A 22,417-nucleotide genomic window follows, 5' to 3' on the forward strand; every position below is an offset into this window, starting at 1 on the left:
TTTGAATTTTCATCTTATGATGAGACTCAGAAATGTAGACGAAGTCCTTGTATGACAAACTCCAAGTGCTTATTTTGATGATGATTGTAAAAAATGAAAATATTCACATTTTTGAAAAGCAATTTGGAAATGGGTATTTAGGACCCATGCAAATAAAGAAGAAAATTTGGATTAGGGTATTTTTTTTTAATCAATGTTGTAAGTAGGTTAAAAAAACAACAACTGAGGTGAAAAGAGAGCTTCCCAATAGGGTCTGTTTTCTTTAAAAATATTTGCTAACCATTTTTTCATACTTTGGTGTACAGAGTTAGTTTGTTACTGAAGTAACAAAACACTATAGGTGTGTGTAGTTCAGCCCATTCATTAGGGAAATGGCAGCTTGTTTGATAGGATTCTTTTTTTCTTCACTGTAATGAGATTTTTGTCTATGGATTTAAATTTTTACAAATTAAGTAATGTTGAAAATTCAAGATTCTGCGGAAGAAAATGATTGTGAGTCCCCACTGTGCCAACCAAATGTGATTCTGCAGTACCTGGAGACGGGGATTTGTGCAGCTGCTCCTGGCGGTGGTGTGGTGACTAAGAGAACGAGCCCACCCTTAGTGGTGCCGCTCACGTCCTCAGAGCTCCGGCAGTGCCTGACCTTGAAGAGTGGGCAAGGAAGGCAAACATAACCGGCTGGCTGCACAGTGGCCCACGTGGCCCTCAGACACCTGTGGAGGCAAGCCCACTGAGACGTAGCACCCTTGGCAGTAGTGACTCAGGATCTGTGAAATCTCTTTTTCATAACAGTGGGTGATTCTCATCCGCCAAGGAGATCACATCTGGCCTGAACTCTCCAGGCCCTGATGCAGGGCCCAGTGGAGCATCTGAAGGCACAGCTGAAGGTGCTAAAACCAGCACTGTGCATTCGCTGCAGAGTGGAAGCTGGCAACTAGGAAGGCCATCGTCCATAGATCCACATTATTACATCTGTGGAAGTGCTTAGTTTTTATCTTTTTATTTCTAATTCTTTCTGCTTTAAGTATTCTTAAATGATCACTGCTCAGAACCCAGGGTCCTGGGATCAAGCTCTGGTCACACAGGCTGGAGAAGGCTATGGGGAAACAGAATCCTCCTGGGTCTCAGGTGGGTGCATGATGCCTGAAGGGCTCTCCCACCCTCCCTTCCTTCTTTCCTGCTCTGCCTGGTCACAGCATGGGTGCAGAGGGCTCCCTTAGGGAGGACTGGGAAGGAGGAAGCTGAAGTTTCAGGTAAGGCAGCCCCTTCTGTGGACTCCTTTCCACCACGGCCCCCTTGAGGAGGAGTGAGAACCAGAAAGGACAGGTGAGTCTCACCTGAGCTGACTAACGTCCAGCTCAGCCAGCCCTTGATGTCCCCAAGACATCCACCCACCGCAGTGAAAGATGGTGGGACTCACTGCCATTCATAGCCCATGTCCACAATGCTGGGAAAGAAAAACCAAGTTCAATTTACCAAAATATCTGTATTATCTATAAAAATTGAACTCTAATGAGTCACTGCTACTGGAGGCAGCGATATCCGACTATGTTGGCTGCATAGGCAGATGGCTGCATCCCAGCAGCCCACAGGCAGATCATGGCACTGAGTGGCACGTGGCCCGGCTCATTTGTAAGGCCTCAAGAACCTGGACACTTTGGAACGTAGCAATCGGATGAAAGATCTTGGGAACATCTCTCGGGATTCCTGGGCTGTGTACTTGAAATAGTTCTGGGGGTGGGCCAGGACATCAAACAGAGCTTTGATCAGCTTCTTATCCTAAAAAGAACACAAGTTTTGTTACTGGGCCAAAATACTTAAACATTCCAACATTTTGCCAATGGAACTATAATGTCCCAGTGTTGGACAGTAGGTTGCTGAGCTGAAAACACTTAGTGAAAATTGTTTCCTCTGATTTTTATCTCTTTTCCAGTATTTATTTTCCCAAAGTATCTACAAAAAACATGGGTTACTTTTATAAAGGAAAGGGTAATAAATAAAAAATGGTTTTCTTTTTCTAAACCAGATGAGATGCAACACTGGAATCTGGGGAATATTTACAGGGTTAGTGAGATGGCAAGTGTCTGATAAGTACTTATAAGCATCTAAAATTTGGTGGACTTTAGGCTTGAAGGATAAACAAGGAGTCAATGATATTCAGTTATTTGGAGAGTGAACATGGAACCATGATTTGCCACTGGCTTGGATTTAGAGTAAGCAAGTTTCCCACTGTTCCTCCACACATTTCCAAATTAAAAAAAAAAATACAGTTTCACTTGACAACATTGAAGAAAGCCATCTGAATATTTTTTTTAATTAAGTCTGGTGAAGATATAAAACTGACCTCAGCCCAGAGCAGGCTTGGTGTCTGAAAGGTGGCAACATGGAGCAAAAGGAAAACCTTCCTCCAGTGGTGCCTGGGAGCTCCATGGGTGACTGTAGCATCCACCTTCACTATGTACTCACCTTAAGTATTTCCTGATGGTTCTCAGATGCATAGAGCCTGCCATCTCGAACTATATCTTCAATGAGCTCCTGGTAGTCCTCTGTTGGAATAAAGGACATGATTGACATTCATGGGATTTAGTTATTTCCAAACTCACTCTTTCTTTCATTTTTTTAAATTTTTTATTATTTTTTTAAATTTTTTTTAATGTTTATTTATTTTTGAGACAGAGAGAGACAGAGCATGAACGGGGGAGGGTCAGAGAGAGGGAGACACAGAATCCGAAGCAGGCTCCAGGCTCTGAGCTGTCAGCACAGAGCCCGACACGGGGCTTGAACTCACGGACCGCGAGATCGTGACCTGAGCCGAAGTTGGCCGCTTAACCGACTGAGCCACCCAGGCGCCCCCTTTCTTTCATTTTTAAATAAGGTTCTGAGAAGTGCCTCTTCTGCAGCTGCTATCAGAACAGTGACCACTGTGATACTGAGAAGGTGATCAGAAGAGAACTTCCACAGACTCCCACATTCTCTCACCTACCAGCCTCTGCACCCACCTCTTCTGTTCCATCTTCCCTTGGATGAACCCTCTGTGCATCCAGTCAATACCCTTCCTACACTTTTTCCACTGGCTCCATCTTCTCTCACCAAGTCAAGGGCATTGTTCCAGTACTTCTGCCCTTTCTTTCCTACATGATGACATTTTCTCTCTCTATTGGGCCTTCCCCATCAGCATGTAAACATGTTATTATGTCTCCAATCCCAAAAACGTTCCCCCCTTGACCTCATTTCTCCCTCAGCTTCCATCCTACATTTCTGCCCTCTTTATTGCAAAACTACTCAAAAGAATTGTCAATACTCAGTCTCTAGTCACCCCTCCTCCTCGATCCACTTCTTCACTCAGCTTCCGGGATACCATGCTTTCAGGTTTTCCTCCTACCTCACTGGTCACTTTGCCTGAAGTTCCTTTGCTATTCTTCCTCCTCTCCCTGACCTCTTACTATGGGAGGGTCGCAGGGCTCAGAGCTTGGTTCTCATCTCTTCCGTCTATACTTGCTCTCTGGTGAGTCCACCAGCCTCAGGGCTTTTCTCTTCTCTACTTTTCTCCCTTCTGTCCTCCCTTTTTTCTCTCTGCCCTTGTATTATGTAAAACAATCAAGCTTCTTAGTACCAAGCAAGACTCTTCTTTCCTTTTTTCCTCTTTTTTTTTTTTTTGGAGGGGATGGGGAGAATTTCATTGGTTAAAGAGGGAAGAAAGCTATGTTCATTTTCTTGTTAATTTTTGGTGCTGATGTACATAGTAAATGCAGTGCACACAACGTAAGCTGTCTCCAAATCTGAATCCCCACCTTTCAAAGTCTAGCCTACTTCCTAGTCATAATTCAAACCAAGCACATGCAAAACACAATCTTTTCCAAATTCCAGGCTGAAAAGAATGGCTCTTTGTATGCATATCATGTACAAACAAATCATAAGAACATCACTGGAACTATGTGGAAAGAGTGCTTGAAAAAGTTTCTCCTAGTCAAGTGGTGATTAATGAACATTTATTAACTATTAACTATCGTATGGTTCTCATGATTACTAATTTAATATAGGTTCAACCTCACTGGTGCTCTATTCATGTGGTATCTTCCTTCTTATTCTTCTACTTTAGTGAATATCAAATATGAGTAAGAGTACATGTTTATCTTGAATTCCTTTGTTGCAGAGTCTCCTCCTCAGAGAACTAGCTCCTCTTGATGATGGGTGTTCACCACTAGGAGGACCAGTTGCTATGCCATGTCCTAGTGTAAGAGAGAACTGAAGCACTGTTTGCCACCACACCAAATGCTCCCAGACTGATGTCTTTTTTAAATATTTACTTATTTATTTTGAGAGAGAGAGCATACAAGCTGGGGAAGGCAGAGAGAGAGGGAGACAGAGGATCCGAAGCAGGCTCTGCGCTGTCAGCACAGAACCTGATGCAGGGCCCGAACTCATGAACCATGAGATCATTACCTGAGCCACCCAGGCACCCCAGACTTCTGTCTTTTAAAAACATTCCCTCCACTATCAAGAACTACGTGTTTTATCCCTTGCTACAACTGTCATGAGAAAAGCAGTCAAGAGTCATAGGTAAGAACTCAGGCCCTGGAGTCCCAAAGATCTCTGCCACTTTGTCCTCCTGACCTCAGGCCAGTTAGTCTAAGTTACTCTCTAAGCCTGAGTGGTGTTGTCCATAGAATCAGGAAAGAATCGTGTCTATGGCAATTATGAGGGCTGTGCGGTGTCAAAGGCACTCAGCACATGCCTGGTACTCAGTACACGTACTCAGTGCAAGTTAGCCGGGACTACAGTTCTCCCCATCCTCCAGTGGTCAGTAAGCCACTCTGTAGCAGCCTCACTTGCCCCTTCTAAATGTGATTTCTATTCTTCCGGGCTTGGAAACCAGGTATCAAGCTTGTCTGAAATATATGTTCAAAAAAAAAAAAAAAAGATGAAATAAGCTCTGAGTAAAGACCTAAAAGGCTTCTATATTACTAACAGCAATTTTCAACTAGTATCTGCTGTGACATGTATAAGACACACTCTCATGGGCCTCAGCAGCTTTATGTTAATTTCCCTGTTCAAGCTACAACTCTTTATTTGAGAAAATGAAGAAAAAAAAAAAGGTGTTTTCATGTATCACAAAGGTAGAGTTGAGAACAGCCAAGCAAAAAGATGTGAGCTTTAGTGATGTTTATTCTGGAGTCTCCGTGTCTTTTTTGGTTCTTTCACTGATTCCAGATTGGGGGCAAGGGGGCTGTTGGTTGTTTGCTTTCAGGTAGACGAGGTGTTCTGTCTCTCTCAGCAGAGCCACATGGGAGGTGTTTGTGTCCACCTAGGGCTCTGATCCTAAGAGCCCTTATCAGGAGGGATTTGGCATGGTTTCAGGCACAGAGTTGATAATCCTGGATTTGGAACATGTTATAAATGTGAAATGCTTTTATAAAATCCATAGAATACTATCTGTCCAAAACATCTACTGTCAGCACTTGTGTAAAAACCTTCAATGGCTCATGGCTCCCTGTAAGATTAGGTCCACCCTTCTGAGTTTAGCACTCCAGGCCCTTCACCACCCAACTCCACACGCTTCTAATCTTATCTCTCACTGCTAAGCCCCATGCACCCTACCAACTGACCAAATCAGGCCATTAATCAGTCCCCATACATGCCAGGTACTCTATCCTTTGGCCTAGATCATTCTCTCTAACTAATGTTCTTCCCATTATTAAAAAAAACACAAAACAAAACAAAACAAAACACACACACACACACACACACACACACACACACACAACTCATATGTTCTTTCAAGGCCCAAATCTCTTGAGATTTTGCTGTATTCTTTCCAGTGCATTTTGTATTTTAAGTAAATGTTTATCAACCAAGTCCCAGACCCAGGTAGGCCCCCAGGGCTCACACAGGGCACCCCTTCACCTAACAAGAAGCAAATGAAACCAGAGAAGTCATCTGATTTGCCCAAAATTACACAGAAAATTCGTAGCAGAGACAGGACCAGAACTTGGGTCTTTCTCCCCTGCTCCTCAGGATTCCATGTAATGAAAGTCACAGTCATAATTAGCTAGTATTTACTGAGCATTTACTATGTGCCTGGCACTGCACCAAGTCCTTTGTGGATTATCGCATTTAACTGCCATGTTAGATCTAATGATTATCGTCATTTACACATTAAGAACATGAGACTTAGAGATGGTAAGTAACATACACAAAGTCACTGAAGAGATTAGGTCGAGGCTGACCCATGTGCTTCCCCACCAAGCCATGCTCACTTTTACTTATTTTCTAAAACATCTTTTCATCCCTGTAGTAAGTGTCCCCAAATGCTTGTTTAAAATTTGACACATGTGAGTCAGCTGTGTCCTTTCTCCTTATTCCACCTGCCTTTCTGAGCACGTGTGCTTGTCAGCAATCTACCAGCTGGCCCAGAAGTTGGTTCTCCTGAAAGCAGAGAAGCTCCTTGCTTCTGTGAAGCAGCCCAAGCTTCACAGCGCTTACCATCGTATGTCACATACGGGACCTGGAACCCTCTGGCACTGTTCCCTTCATTGGACTTAAACTGAATCCACAGCTTCTTTGACCTGGAGGTGAAGGCGATGGGGCGTTCATAGGTCTGACAGGTTTCGTATGTTGTCACAGAATTCGATGAAGCTGCCAAGGGAAGTTAGAGAGGGCAAGGTTCAGGACTCATCCTGAGCAGCAGACAATGAACACTCATTGTTTCAAGGAAAACACCGTAAAACAAGTTATGCTCCAGAGCTCTTTGGGCTCAGCTCATAGGAGCCAAAGTCCTGGGAATTGAGTGGACTCCACTGGTGATTGCAAGCCCCCAGGGAAGGCTAACTGAAATGCCCATGGCTAGGCAAACAGCAGCAGCCCAGGCTGCGGTGCTCACTGCAGGGGCTAAGGAGAGGCCGTCTAATTCCAGAGCTACCTGCTGTCATCCAGCAATAACCACCCCCAATCCCCGCATGCTCCCAAAGACTAGGTGGTGCACTATGCACTTTATGGACTTTATCTCACTTAATCCTCTGACAGCCATAGGAAGTCAGTGCCACTGTTAACTCATTTACAGAGTTTAAGCATTTGCCCAGGGTCACAGAGCCAGTATGTGGATAGCTCAGGATTCAAACCCACACCTGACTTCAGACACTGTAACCACTAATAAGAGTGGCAAACACAATGGCTCCATGTGTCATTATTATTCTAAGTGCTTTATGTACATGAAGTCACTTATTCCTCATGATAACCCTATGAGGTAGCAACTATTATCATCCCTATTTTAGCAGATGAGAAAAAGGAGTTGCAGAAAGAATCAGAATGTATGTCCAAGATCATGGAACTAACAAAAGGTGAAGCTGGGTTCAGGTCTAGGCAGTCTGCCTGCTGAGCTCACTCACTACACTGCCTTGAAGTTGTGTTGCTGGCAGTGTCCCTTAATGGGCACTGGGTCATGCGTCAGGATAGGAGAAGGGTCCCTCCTGGCTGGACTATGACTTTAGCCTCGGTCAGTCCCAAAGCCATGAGTGGCTTCCCACAGTGAGACAACGGTCTGGGGCCTGGCTTCCATGAGCTTCATTGCCTCTGTGTGATGTTGTGGAAGAGGGTCCCCGGCGAGCCCGGGGGGGAGACTGACCTGCAGAATCACTACCTCTGGGATTCAGCAAGAGGCCTCAAGTTGGGTTTGTCTAAATTTTGTTTCTTGGAAAACACTATAAACTCATGTCCCATCTCTGTTCTAATACAAAGGTGACACTCTAGCCTTGCTGCTCACATTTAAAGCTGGGGAGCATGCCAGCAGGCTTCCATGCTAGCCTTAGAGGGGAGGGGAGAGAGGGGACGCACAGGTTTTCCGCATCACCAGGTAGTCTCCACAGTCATCTTCTATGGGCAGGAAGATCTCAGGGACCACAATCAAGATTCGGCGCTTGGGCGGCGGGTTGATGGTCCATGTACACTCCGTGTTGGCTGGGTAATTGCCTGGGTAGTTTGGGGATTCAATGTATCCAGTGAAATCTCCCAGCTCCCCTCCACATCTTCTGTCTGGAAGAGGAAATGCCATGAGTTATGAAGGCACAGCATTTTCATCATTCTGTCATGGCCACCAGCAGCTCAATTGAGGAGAACCACTGCATCCTCTTGCCATTGAGGAATGGCACCATCCCAGGAATTAATGTGTCCTGTAATGCTTACGGTCGCCCGTGGGAGCCTAACTACACTAACTCCCACACAGAGCTTACCCCACTGAGTTCCCCTCTGAGTTACCATTTTCTCTTTAACTTGAAGGTGCTCAAGATCAGAGGAAGGCATTCATGAAACAAAGGATGAATTTGGTTTTCAATATTTTGCTTACAAAGTCTAGGTGCCAGGGGAACCCATGACATAGAATTTCTAAGTCTTTAAAAATAGGGAGAACAGAGCTGACTGCTAACTAGAGGATATGTGACCCTTTCCTAGAGACCTTGATGAATTTATGATAGCCATATTTTTTCTCTTTTCTTTCTGGTCAAGACCACATTTTATTTTTGGTGCAGAAGAAAATTCCAATTAGGTCTCAGTCAATATGGGGCTTGCTGGATACTCACCTCTGGGAGCAAAGATCAGGAGCACGCGCGCGCGCGCGCGCGCACACACACACACACACACACACCCCTCAGCCATTGAATCTCCATTCATCCAATAAATGTTAGCAAAAGCTCTGGGAGTTCAGAAATGAGAAAGACACAGTCCTTGCCCTCAAGGGGCTTATTGTATAAAACTGTCAGGTGCACCTGTGCAGGAGAGGATGTTGAAGGGACTATTTTTTTCCTCTCTAATTGTAACTGGCAATTATTTTTTTTAATGTTTATTTATTTTTGAGAGAGAAAGTGTGAGTGGGGGAGGGGCAGAGAGAGAAGGAGACAGAAGATCCTAAAGCAGGTTCCATGCTGTAGGCAGAGAGCCTGATGTGGGACTTGGATCCATGAACCATGAGATCATGACCTGAGCCAAAGTAGGACACTCAACCAACTGAGCCACCCAGGTGCCCTGTAACTGTGAATTATTATTCCCACTAGAAAAAATGTCTTCTTGGAAGGGGGTGGAGTGGGGAGAGCCATGGAGTTGAGAAGGACTCAGCTTCAAGTCTGAAGGACAGCCTGAAGATCCGTGCCATGTGGCTCCTAAGGGCCAATGAAGGGTTGGGGATGGGAGGACAAGGAAACAGATTTCATCTGGGTACAGGGAAGAATTTTCTAACACTGTGAACTTCAATCCCAAACTCCTCCAGTTTGGGAAGGCCTCCTTGCTCCCCTACACCACTGTGTTAATGACAATGAGTCAGCTGAGATTCACTTCTGACCTTTAGTGGAGAATTTTACATAATGGTTAAAAACCAACCAACCAGCTAAATATACAACAAGTCCTTGAATGATCTGCTCCCCATTCCTACAAGACACAAATAAAATTCCTTTGTGTGGCATTCAAGGCTTCCCTTCCTGCTCTGCCTCAGATTCCACTCAGACATTCCATGATCCAGGTCCAGGGGGTCTCTCAAAAAGCCTTTCATTTTTCTGAGTGTGTGTTTCCTTCCAGCTGTGGTCTTGGGTATAAAGATCTTTCTCCTGCTCTCCCCCCCACCCTCTCCATCAAAACCTTCTCATGCCTTCCAGAAGCCTTCCCTCATCTCTCTAGGCAGAGTTAATTGCTCTTTCCTCTTCAATCCTACAGCCTGTGCTGCCTGCAGGGCAAGGGACTTATTCTGCTTGGAGGGCCTCGCGTTTGACAGGTCCTCAAACAATGTTTGCTGAACTGAAACTCTGCTTGTGGGAGGAAATTTCAGCGAGCATAGCCTGTCAATGTGCCCAGAGAAGTAGCCAGGATCAACACAAGTAAGTACCTGGGAGCCAAGCCTGGTTCTCCTATGGTGCTGACCTGCAGTGCCTGAGCTGGGTTAGCCGTGTCCTCATGGTTCTCAAGGCACCTGGGACCCCTGCACCAACCCCCCCAGTCCCAGGTGGACCCAGGCACCTCCCTCTTGGTCAAGACTGTGAAAGCCTTAGAGAGACCTACCTTTACATTGAGTTATGTTTGTGGAGCCATCAAAGTCAGTGGTAGTATTTCCTGGGCAAGAAACACAATTATTTTTTCCAAATTCAGGTTGATATGTTCCTGCTGGGCAACGAATACATCGGTGAGTGGTGGTGTTGTAGAAATGTCCAGGTGAACATTGAACTGTGGGGTCGGGGGAGGGTGGAGAAAATGAAAAAAAAATTGTGTTTTCATCAACGGTCACATAAAAGTTTTCACAGTTGGTGAAATAAATTTGTATGCCCAAATGAAGTACTGCTTTCCTACTAATCTGGGGCTAATCAACACTTAATTCCCTAAATAGCCAGCTTGGGTGGGACCTGTGACTCACGACACTGAGCAAAATACACAGGGAACAAAGTATGGGTGTATCTTCAAAGAGTTTACAGTCCATGCAGAGTCAGGCATAAATGAGCACAGCCTGAGTTCTCATGCAAAGCACGCTTGTGAGCTGTGAGGGTGCTTAACTGATGCCAGGTCCTGGGAGAGGTGGCAGTGGGTCTCTGGGGAAGGGCAGGACCTATATGGGAGGGGGGCCAGGGAGGGGGCTGAGAGGGAGGAAGGCTGGAAAGAAGGAGCCAAGAACCTGTTGCATAAAACCTGTTCACCTCTCCCAGACCAGTCAGCCCTGTCTGAAGGGGGCCAGGTGGCTGGGGGAGACCACATCTAGGGAGTTCCCATGCTCCTTGTATATCCTGCAGGAGTGGATGGTGCTGGGACCTGACCTCTCAGCTACTGGGACACCACACAAGGCACCTCTGGGTTGGCCTTATAGGAGCTTTACCAGGCCCCCACAGTTCTCAAAAGGGAAATTCAGCTCTGGAAAAAAGCAAGCTGCCAAGTCCTCACCTCTGGTTTCACAGTCCTGGAAGGAAGTGGCTCCCAGATGTTTGGTAGGGAGGCCTCCTCCACAGGGGAAGCAGGAAGTACGGCCGGCCTCAGGCTGGAATGTGCCCAGGGCACAGAGCTGGCAGGGTGCAAAACCATCTGCAGAATATTCACCGGGTTGGCACAGACCTGGGGAAACCAATGACCCTAAGTGAGCAAGGCCCCCGGGTCAGACCCTTTCCCATCTCTCTGTAGATGAGCTCAGAACTTGGTGAGACCTATTGCCCTATGCTGACCTGAGCTCCCACCTCTGTGAGAGGAGCCCTCTCCTGCCCTGCCACTGACCCTGAGTAGGTGGCATGTGAGTGCTTGATGTTTACACACAGAGCTACAAAGCATGGTGCCAAGATGGAGACCAAGGAGCCAAGTGTTAACTGCTTCCAAAGTTGGGATGAGGCCTGCATTTGCTTAAGGCTTAGGACTACACAGTGCCCAGATAGCCCCTGCAATGCAGGAGCCCCCAGAGAGGGTTCTCTGCTCTGGAATCAATCCGGTAATCTGTCCCAGAAGTACACTCTTACCCAGCTGCTACATCCTAGTGATATAAAGACTCTCTGGTCATGAAAGAAAGAGTCTCCCTGTTTTATCAATTATATACACTAAGTTACATCTTACACTAGAGTGTGCCCTGGACTCCCCCTACTAAATCCAACCAATCGAATCCACATTGATAGAGGGACCCAGTGGGTCTTTAAGCACCAGAGGGACTTTAAGCACCTTACTTTATTATTTTTTAAGTTTATGGCAAGAAGCACAGCCATAAACCAAAGGATTTCTAAAAGCACATGTTCTTTAGGAATTAGCTTGTCATTGCCAAGGTATTATGAAAATCTGTTGACTCTTGTACTGCTGATCTCTCCCTTATTAATTTTCACAGTCTTCTTTCTACCTATAAGTTCTAGATATAATGACATTTAATGAACACACACCCAGGGGAAGAGTCTGGAATCTGTCAGACCTATGTTCTGATGCCAGATCCTCCACTCTTTGGCTGTGTGACCTTCAGTGAATTACCTGACCCTCATAAAGTTGTTGTAGTGATACAACAAGCAGAGGACTAATTCATGTAATATACTTTGCCTATGCCTGGCATAGGTAAGTACTCAATAAATGTTAGCAATTATTATTATTATAATTACTACTAACATTATTATTATAAATATATCTTAATAAGGTCACATACAAGTATAAATAGATGCTCCAAAGTGCTTCCTTATCAACCCACAGTTGGTCCTAGGATTTCATAACAGGCCAAAGATATGGTAGGAGTCATGCAGTTAGTCTGAGGCTCTGATTTTTAAACCCTTTGAAAGATCCCACAGTTGAGTCTGGAGTCATGTAGGTGGGAACTAAAGCTGACTCTGGGAGTCACTGGGAGGAGAGGCAGGGGCCACCTGCTCTCCACCACAGACATCACCTACAAACTGCCGTGTCAGATCACACCTTCTATGTGAGCCCACAGAGCATCAATACAGCTGGCCACTTAATCAAAAATCAAAAATCAAATTATTTTATTAATAAAATAAATAGGAAATAAGCCCACAAAAATCTAAATCAACCTGGCTCTAGAGTTAACATAAGGGACATGAAAAACTCTTCACAGAGTTTTAACAAAGTCACCAAATGGTTACTCCTTAAAAATCAATACGGTATGAATTTGAGACCAAAACTGGACAAACAGTGAGAACCACTTTCTCCACTGTAACACTACACACTGGGAGATCATTCAGGTGTCAAGGTATATTTATTTATAGTGAGTAAAGTGTGCATTAGCAACGCTTACACCTTCTTTTCTGACAATGCCTTCTATCAACTTTTCATTTATTTGTCCAAGTGAGCATCACCCCAGCATGTGTTGGGCACCAAGGTAGGCACTTGAGCCAAAGATAAACCCAATGTGGTCCCTGCCCATAGGAAGCCCATGGTGCAGTATGCATTGTCTGTACTGAAACATTACTTAACACCTTCCATCTAAGCAATATTGGAGACCGGAGGAATAAGAAGGAGCAGATGGAACCCTTACCTCCACATTCAGATATATTCCAAGCTTCTGGAGTCTTCAGGACTCCTGGATTTTCCGGTCTTGGGCACGGTTCACATGTGATTTGTCCTTCCTCATTTTGGAAGGTTCCATTTGGACATAAAATGCAGCGTTCTTGTGCTCCATCATAATATGTCCCAGCCCTGCAACTGACTAGCCAAAGTGGGAAATGATCTGGTCAGTGAGGGGATAGAGGCCAAGAAAGGAAGAATGCTAGAGATAACAGTAAACAGATGGCATTGACCCCACACTCCTTCATACAAACCCCTGAATACAGAATATGTGCCACCTTTGGGTTTTCTGTGCACACCCCTCTGCCATGATCCCTATGGCCCACTGTTAGAGGTGTTTGCAGGTTTTCTCTCCCTAGACCATGAACTCCTTGGAAGCAGAGATCACAGTGGTCTTAATTATCTTTGAGCACAAGCACTTGATGACTTTTCCTATTTCACAGAGCTGTCAGAAGGATTATAAAGTGAAAATCATTCACTGAACATAGGCCCAGCGCTAAAGGAATAGAAACAAGGGTGCTATTAATTCTGGCTGATGGCATCCCTGAAGGCTTCCTAGAGGCCACATCTGTGTGCGACATTAAAGGATGAATAGGATCTCCCCAGGAAGAAAAGGGGGCAGGTCATAAAAGGTCATGCTTGACATATAGGAAGAGAGGGAAGAAAGGAAGTTTAGGATAGATTTTAAAAATTCTTGAATGCCGGGCATTTGGATTTTATTCTTCAGGTAGAGGAACCATTGAAACATTCACTCTCTGGTGGCTGTGAGGAGGGTGATCTCAAAAGTCTTACCAATAAGCTCTCCAACATAGCACGCTTCATGTTTGTAATCAAATTAATATATTATAAAGAGGAAACCATGGTAAATGTCTCCTGAAAGACTAAACTACAAGGAAATTAATAAACTATGCTTCTGACTTTATTTCTGGTATTAGTAGTTATTAAATATAGATTTATATCTTATTTTAGAATATAAATATAAAATAAACATGCTTAATTGGGTTCTTTAATATCATATTCAAACATCATCATAACCATCAAAATAGCCTTTCTCATGGTTAACATTTACTAAGTACTTAATATCTCCTGTTAACCATGCCCAAATCTTTACATACATTATCTCATATCCCCCAAAACAACCCTATAGGGGTGCCTGGCTGGCTCAGTCAGTAAAGCATGTGACTTTTGATCTCAGGGTCATGAGTTTAAGCTCCACTTTGGGCATGGAGCCTACTTAAAAACAAACAAACAAACAAAGAAACAAACAAACACAACCCTTAAGATCTAACAACCCTAAGGAGTTAGGTACTATTTTTAACTACATTTTACAGAAACAGAGACTTAAGGACGTGAAATAATTTGGCCAAGGTCCCACAGCTAGTCTGTGAAATACACCTACAGTGAGATTAAGAGTCTTGGATTTAAGGGGAAGAAAGTTCTCTAACAAAAGTGCGGAATCATAATTCAAGCCTTTCCCAAGGATTCTCTATGTGGCATTAGGGGACCTTGACTAGAATAAACATATTCTCTCTCTCTCTCTCTTTTTTAAATTTATTTATTTATTTTGAGGGGTGATGGTGGAAAGAGAGCACAAGGGAGGAGCAGAGAGAGAAGGAAAGAGAGAGAATCCCAAGCAGCCTCTTTGCGGTCAGCACAGAGCCCAATTCAGGGCTCGAAACCACAAACCATGAGATCATGACCTGAGCTGAAACCAAGACTCAGACATTTAACCAACTGAGCCACCCAGGCTCCCCTCTCTTTTTTAATGTTGACTTATTTTTGTGAGAGACAGAAGGGGAGAGAGAGGGAGAGACAGAGTGCACACACAAATGAGCATGAGTGGGAGAAGGTGCAGAGAGAGAGGGAGACAGAGAATCTGAAGCAGACTCCACGCTGTCAGTGCAAAGCCCAGTATGGGGCTTGAACCTATCAACCATGAGATCATGACCTGAGGCGAAGTTGGATGCTCAACCAACTGAGCTACCTAGGCACCTCAACACATTCTCTTTTCTACTGAAGCTGCTAAGAAATAGAAAATAAAATGTCACATGATAAAATTAGCTATCATATCTCTTCAATGTCTGTGAGGAGGAATATCTGTTTTCATGCAATTTGCATTTATACTTTTAGGGTTAAACATGGCAAGGCTCTCTATTACCATTAATAAAAATGTCTTTTCATTATTCACTTCAAAATCTAAAAAAGAAAAAAAAACCCAAACGAGGTTTTTTCTAAATCATAATAAGCCAAAATATACCATATTTCAAATATTATTTCTACAATTAAATGTCATCAATCAATAAAGTATACTCTAAATTCAAATTTTTAATACTTTTTAATATTGTTTGGATTGTCTTTTATAACATTCATAGTATCATTTTATTTAATTTTATCATATTTTTTTAAAAATTGAAAGTGAACCAAGCTCTCTTGCTTTCCTGGCAAACGTTATAATGAGTCTAATGTACAGATATGTGGCCGACAGAGCCTATAATTCCAGACCTAATTCTCAAATAGGAGAACCACTGGATAGTGGTTTCCATAATGACTCTGGTTTCAGTTCATCTCCCATGAAAAGTGGTGCTGGATTATGTACTAGGAATTCCTGACTTCTTATCCTGTGTCCCTCCTGACTGACCTAGGATGGGCCTACAGCAGGCCAGTAAGTGACAGAGTAACTCCTTCATGGCTCTACCAAGTCAACCGTCATGAAGTCTGGCAGAAAGTAAATCAAACCTGGGCTGTCTGTCCGGATTCCCTCCAGCCAAGCCATTTCCATTTCTGTAACATGCATGTGCCTAGAGGGAAAGTACCAGACGGCGGCAATGATTTCAAAGCCCCAAGAATCATAACTTTGAGTCAGATCAGCACAGTCTGTTCCATCATAGTTGCCCTGGAAAACGGATCCCTTCCATGGATGGACAGGAATGGCTCTGGTTCTCACTGGAATGAGTAACTGGATGGGCTCCTGCTGCTCTGGGTTTCCACTCTTCCTTAGAACAATTTAAACCCCCCAAAGCCTTTTCAAGATTACATTTTGAGAAGCCTCACAATGTCCCACATCTGTTGCAATTTTCCAACTGAGCAAAGGGCTGAGAAATGGCCCCTTGGGCTGCCCTGCAGAAAAGAGGGCACTGGTTCTTTTTTCTCCCAGTGAAAGGCCTGCTTCACACAAACAAACTCATATTGTCACTCACAGTTTCCATTTTCCTTCCAGAAAGACCTACAGAAATAATTCCTGCCAAGCACCTTCCAAATTAATTTGTTTCTTTCACAAGGGAAAAATGAGCTAAACAGTAAAAAGTGATGCTGAATGTCATGAAGAGATGCCTGAAAACAGCTTTTTGCAAATGTGCTGAAGATCTGGCCTAAAGAGGCCTCAATCACACGTTCCAGTTGGTTCTCTTTTCTCCTCCAGCAGCCAGCTTGTTTTGCTGCCCCAGACAAAGGAGTCAATTGCCCCCAGAACACTTCACGATCACAGCAAAGCTTTTGTGTGTCTTCAGTGACCATTAAAATCCCATTCTCAAATCCCACACAGCTGTTTTCTCCCCCTATTAAAAAAAAAAAAAATACAAGAAAGCTTTTCTGATGCAAAAAGGAGAGACCAGCAGGGACCAGGATTAATGGCGACAAAGAGACCTGAAGGCTCACCCTCTTTTCAACACTATGGCCTTTGAGTATTTCAGGCTATGGACAAACACTATGGTCTCTCTGTGGTGAAGATGGTGAACCTAATAAAAGAGGTCACTCTCTAGCATCTGACTTGTTTTCTTACGAGGCACGCCTTGACTTCTGAAGGAAAGCCACAAGCTGCCCACGCAGGCCAATTCCCAGGGTGTTCTGGAGCTGCTACTTTGTCACAGCTCAGAGGCTAAGACAATGCTGTGGCCTTGGGATTCTGGTTTGAAGCTCTTTTAAAGGAGCTGTTCAGAATAACAGGAAAGAGCACCCTGTGGGGCTGAGAGGCTGAGCTGTCACACCCATCCAGGTTTCTGGTGTGTGCTCAGGTTTGCTGTTTGAAAACGTTCTTAGAGTTGGGGCAGAGAGATGAGTGCAGCTGACACCTTTCTGGGGGGGCGGGGGGTTCCCCAAGGCATGCTGTGTTCTCTTCCTGCCTAGTTAACTGGGGCTGAGATGTCACTTCCTTCAGAGGGCCTCTTTTGCCCTGGATTTAAATATTTCCCCAAAGATTTGCCCTTTGCCGTCTTTTGTTTTAATGTTGGTGGCTATCCTTGGGATTTCATCTGTTGTCCCTGTGAAAATTCATTACTTCAGTTAAATGCTTAGCATTAATGATGTGCTAAACACTGTTCTAAACAGAACTGGAGGTATAGCAGAGAAGACAGATAAGGTCCTGCCCTCAGGGGGCTCTCATTCTAGTGGAGAATAGGGACAATAAGTAAGCAAATAAATAAATATATAGTAGAATGCTACCTAGATGTAAGTATGAATGGAGGAAAGTGCAACAGGGTAAGAAGGTAGGAGAGTGGTGGAGTGGGGGTTGTATATATGTTGTCTTAAAGAGCATCCAGGCTTTCCTCTCTGAGCAGAGACCAGACTGAAATGAGGGAAATGGCCTTGTGATGGGACTGCCTAATGGAAAAAAAAAAAAAAAAAAAAAAAAAAAAAAGCCAGTGTAGCAGGAACACAGTGAAAGGGTCAGGGTGATAGGAGAGGAATTCTAAAAAGCAAGCAAGGGCCAGATTTCATAAGTTCTTGAAGGACACAGTAAGAAAATTAGACCTTACACAAGGTGTATTGGAGGCTTCGCATAGGGGAGCCACATGATCTGACTTATGTTTTAACAGATCGTATGGCTGCTATGTGGAGAACACACTGAGTCAGGCAAGGGTAGGAAAACGAGTCAGAGCCTGTCACAATAGACTGGGCCCAGGATGATAGTGACTTGGAATAGAGCGGTAATGATGGAGGAAGACAGAACTATGTAGATCCAGGATATAATCTGAAAGCAGATATGATAGGATTTGCTAATGGACTGGATGAGAAGCATGAAAGAATGAGAGAGGTCAAGAAGACTGTGAGGTTTTCAATTTGAGCAATGAGGTAAATAGAAGTGCTATTTGCTGAGATGAGGGAGAAGCAGGTTTTACTTGGGAGGGAGGAGGGAGCAGGATAAAATGTTTTGTGGAGTTTAAGATGTCTGTTGGCCATGCAAGTATTGACATTGAGAAGGCATTGGTTTTACTATTGGTCTCCAAGGTAGCATATTACACCTCGGGGTTTACAAAATGATCCACTGGGTGCGGACAAAGCATTTTCCCATCTATGCCTATTAATTTTTACCTTAAAAAAATAAGAAATAAAGAAAGGTTCACTGGTTTAGTGTAGGGTATAAGATTGGTCCCACAGTCTGTCCACATCTCCATGAGTCAGAGACACATATGAAGTAACAAGGTCTCCAAGGAAAGGGAAAAACAGGCATCCACAGCTCTGAAGGTGGGAAGGTACTGACTGCTTTGCTTCTTTTCAAAGTATTGAGAATTACAGTTTGCCTAGTTGAATAGATCTCTTGATTTTATTATCCAGTTTCAACCAAGCTAACTGGCACAAAATAGAGAGCAGCTTCATACAATCATACAGAAACCCTGGACTGAGCAGGTATGGGTAAACAGCAGGGAAGAGCCAGGTGGAAATGCCTTTCACTACCGAACTAGTTCTTTGTCAAACATCAAGAGATGGAAACAGTAATGATTTCATCAGACCTGACAAGAGTTGAGCCAAAACACTAGCAACTCACAAAAAGACTATTTGAAAGATGGCTTTATAAGCACTACTGTTAGCAATGAACCTTTCCAAATTATAAATATGGTACCTTAAGATGCTGGCCAGTTATTTTTAAATTTTGCTTACTTCATCTGTAACTCATTCTTCTATCTTTTATGATAAGCATAATATGCTAGCCAATAGTATAAGTATGTGACTTTTACATAAACATTCATAAATTCAAAAATATTTCACTGTGTGAGTGTGTGTGTGTGTGTGTGTGTGTGTGTGGTAAAGAACATTGAACACACCCTGAGATAAAGAAGTCCATAATTCAAAAGAGAGGTTAGAGCTGGAGAGGGCAGTTTGGCAGTCACCAGCACATGGTGGTATTTAAAGATCTGGCAGCGAATGAGGTCATGTAGGAGAGTGCGAAGATACAAGATGGGGGACAGAAGACTGAGCCTTGGGATATCTGATGTTTAGAGATCAAAAATTAGGGGAGAAGCAACATGTAAAATAAAAAGGGAGCAGCCATTGAGGTGGGAGGAGAGCCAGAAGAGTGTGGTGTCTGAAACTCAGGAGAAGAGAGTGCTTCCAGGAGGAGGGAGTGGAAATAAGTACCTGGATGAGAGTTGGCAACTGGACTTGGTAACATAAAAGTGGTTCAAAAAGCATAATAGTGCTTTTCTTGGGAAAAGCAGTTTCAGTAGAGGGGTTGGGAACAAAAACCAGACTGACTAGAGTTGAGGAGAAAATGGGAGGGGAGGACGCAAAGACAGCAAGTTTAGATAACTCTTTCAAGGCGTTTGGCTCTCTGGGGGTGGGGGGGTGGTCAAAGAAATGAGGCAGTATTTGGAGAGAGGCATGAAGTCAAAGGAGGGTTTGTTTGGTTTTTCAGACAAGAGATAGGTTTGTGTGCTGTTGGAAATGATCTAGCAGAGAGGAAGAATTATGAGATGAGGGGTCACTGGGGACAATAACAGGAGCAATGTTCTTGAGAAGGTGAAAGCAAATGGGCTCCGGAGCCCAACTGGAGAAGCTGACCTTGGCAGGAGCATGGGCTATTCATCCATTTTTACAAGAAGTGGGTCAGAGTATGTGTGAACAGATGCAGGACAGGAGGGCTGGTCTGTACATGATAAGATAAAGTTATTTTCCTAGCCTCCCAGAAGCTCATGGACATCGCTGCCTGGAAGTCTTGCTGCAACTCAAATTTAACTTGCTCAAAGGGAATGCTTCTCTTCCCTTCCCTGCCCAGTCCTTCCTACCCCTCTGGCTTTGCTCTTTATAAATGGCATCTCTAGGGGCGCCTGGGTGGCAGTCGGTTGAGCGTCCGACTTCAGCCAGGTCACGATCTTGCGGTCCGTGAGTTCGAGCCCCGCGTCAGGCTCTGGGCTGATGGCTCGGAGCCTGGAGCCTGTTTCCGATTCTGTGTCTCCCTCTCTCTCTGCCCCTCCCCCGTTCATGCTCTGTCTCTCTCTGTCCCCAAAATAAATAAAAAACGTTGGAAAAAAAATTTTAAATGGCATCTCTACTCCCCTAGGCACCAAGACTCCAACCCTTGCAATCCCGCACGCAGTTATTATTCCAGACCCATTTCCTCCCTGCCCCATCAGTCAGCTGCAGCATTCTGCGGCTGTGTCCCTTTTGTCCATCTGCTAATCCTCACCTCTGTGGCACTAGGGTCCTTTGATCCTCACCATCTCCTATCTAGAGATGAATAACCTCCCAACTACTTCCCTTGCCTTCTGTTCCTCCCTGCTTCAGCCCTGTCACAGCATAAAGTCATACTAAAGTACTTCTCAGACTGCTTCCCTCCCTGACTCCAAAACCTCCTTGACTTGACTCCCAGCACTCCTCTTAGCATCTTTGATTCAGAACTCAGCCTTTAGTCTCCTTTTCTGAGTTTTCTTTCTTTCTCATGCTCTCTCAAGAGCCTATTTTTTTCTGTTTTTCTTATAAATCTTTTCTGATTATTTCTTCCCCAGTGATCACATTCATCCAGCCATTCAACCAACCCACAGGCTTTTTCTTCGTGCCTCCTTGCATATGCAACAGGGCTGGGTGAGATTAAGGACCTATGGGAATGAAATGAAGGATCAAGGCCAAGTCAGAAACCTCTGAGCTCACACTGACTTTTCCTCTTCTCAATCCCTAATCCAATTTATTACCAAATGTTACTCATATTTCCTGCTAAGTATTTCTAGAATCCATCGCTTCTTTTCTACTCCATCTAGTGCCTTCGTATTCTCAACATCTCTCATGCAAAGCATTCAAAGCCTCCCAAGTTGGGTTTTCTGCCTCTGATCCTGACTCTCAATGCAGTAAAAGAAATCTTTCTAAAATACAAATATGACCTGGACATTCTCTGATTACAAGCCCTCTAATGGCACCTTGTCACCTAGATATAAAGTCAAGGCTCCTTAGCAACATATTCAAGGTCTCTCATGACCTGCATGCTTTTCCCACTAGCCTAGCTACCCACCACATCCTACCTTGTGCTCTTGGTTTGGTAATACTGAGGTGTCAACCACCCCCAGGGGCACATCTTGCTCAGTCTCATTCCCCAGCGCTACTCCTCTGCCGGAATACTCCTCCCCATTTACATGTCCTCTGTGCATCCTTTAAAACTCAGTGAAGGCTTCCCTTTGGGGAAGGCTTCTCTAACTCTTCCCTGGGAGGGCTAAGGGTGACTTGAGGGATTGTGTCTTATTTATCCAGGCCTCCTCAGCACCCACTGCAGAGCTGGCCCATTGTGGGTTCTCTATATGAGTGCTATAAGAGTTAGAGAATCACACGACACAGGCTGTACCCGGAAATGAGAGCATTCACACTGAGAGAGGAATACAGGCTCTTGAGACAGATCTGGATTTGAACCCTGGCTCTGCCACTTACTTGCTGAGTGACATTGGCAAAACTCCTTACCTCCCTATGTCTTAGTTTCCTTATCTGTAAAAAAGGCATGATGCAAAAGAGACTTGCAATGAGGACTGAAGGACATAATATATGTAAAGTGCTTAGCACAGTGCTAAACACATTGTAAGTGCTCAATAAATGTCAACATTTGCCAAATTCTGTTTTTTAAACTCTTTTAATGAAAAGAATTTCCTACTACTTGTTGGGATGAGCACTGGGTGTTTGTATGTCAGCGATGAACCATGGGAATCTACCCCAAAAACAAAGAGCACACTTTTCACACTGTATGTTAGTCAATTTGACAATAAATTACATTAAAAAAATAAATAAATAAAAAATAAAAGAATTTCCTACCAAGTCTGTGTGATAAGTATTGGTCTAATATTGGTCCATATTGCTAATATAAGCTTTATAATTTCCATGATTTAAAACAGATAAGAAAATTTCTGCGTGTTCAACTCCAAATAATTTCTCAATTCTGAAATAATTAAGAAGAAAATGTCTGGCTCATTCCTGCCTCAGGCCATTTGCACTTGGTGATCCCTCCTCAGCCAGAACATCCGTTGCCCCCATCAGAGCTTTACAAGGCCAGCTCCTTCTCATTTAGGTCTTAGATCAAACGTCACCTGCTCTGAAAGCCTTCTTGAACAACTGTGGAGAGTAATCCCTCCTCCTTTCTGTCCTCTGTATTATTATCTTCATAGCATTTTTAACTTCTGAAATTACTTTTTTCTTTACTTTTTTATTGTCCATATCCTTCTGTTAGAATGTGAACTTC

General features: G+C 44.0%; 1 protein-coding gene across 2 annotated transcripts in view; it reads right to left on the minus strand.

The window, feature by feature from the left end:
* Positions 1-1,466: 1,466 nt before the first annotated feature.
* The window catches only part of SCUBE2 (signal peptide, CUB domain and EGF like domain containing 2), a 64,436-nt gene continuing 43,485 nt past the window's right edge, over positions 1,467-22,417 (minus strand). For both annotated transcript variants that reach the window (XM_043580602.1, XM_043580603.1), the window contains 7 exons: positions 12,965-13,135; positions 10,903-11,070; positions 10,036-10,197; positions 7,831-8,028; positions 6,484-6,636; positions 2,467-2,546; positions 1,467-1,779 (listed from right to left, as the gene is read on the minus strand). In XM_043580602.1, the coding sequence (XP_043436537.1) occupies positions 1,627-1,779; positions 2,467-2,546; positions 6,484-6,636; positions 7,831-8,028; positions 10,036-10,197; positions 10,903-11,070; positions 12,965-13,135 (1,085 nt within the window). In that variant the 3' untranslated portion in view covers positions 1,467-1,626. The remainder of the gene's footprint in view (positions 1,780-2,466; positions 2,547-6,483; positions 6,637-7,830; positions 8,029-10,035; positions 10,198-10,902; positions 11,071-12,964; positions 13,136-22,417) is intronic.

The sequence above is a fragment of the Prionailurus bengalensis genome, chromosome D1, assembly GCF_016509475.1.
Source record: "Prionailurus bengalensis isolate Pbe53 chromosome D1, Fcat_Pben_1.1_paternal_pri, whole genome shotgun sequence".
NCBI lineage: Eukaryota > Metazoa > Chordata > Mammalia > Carnivora > Felidae > Prionailurus > Prionailurus bengalensis.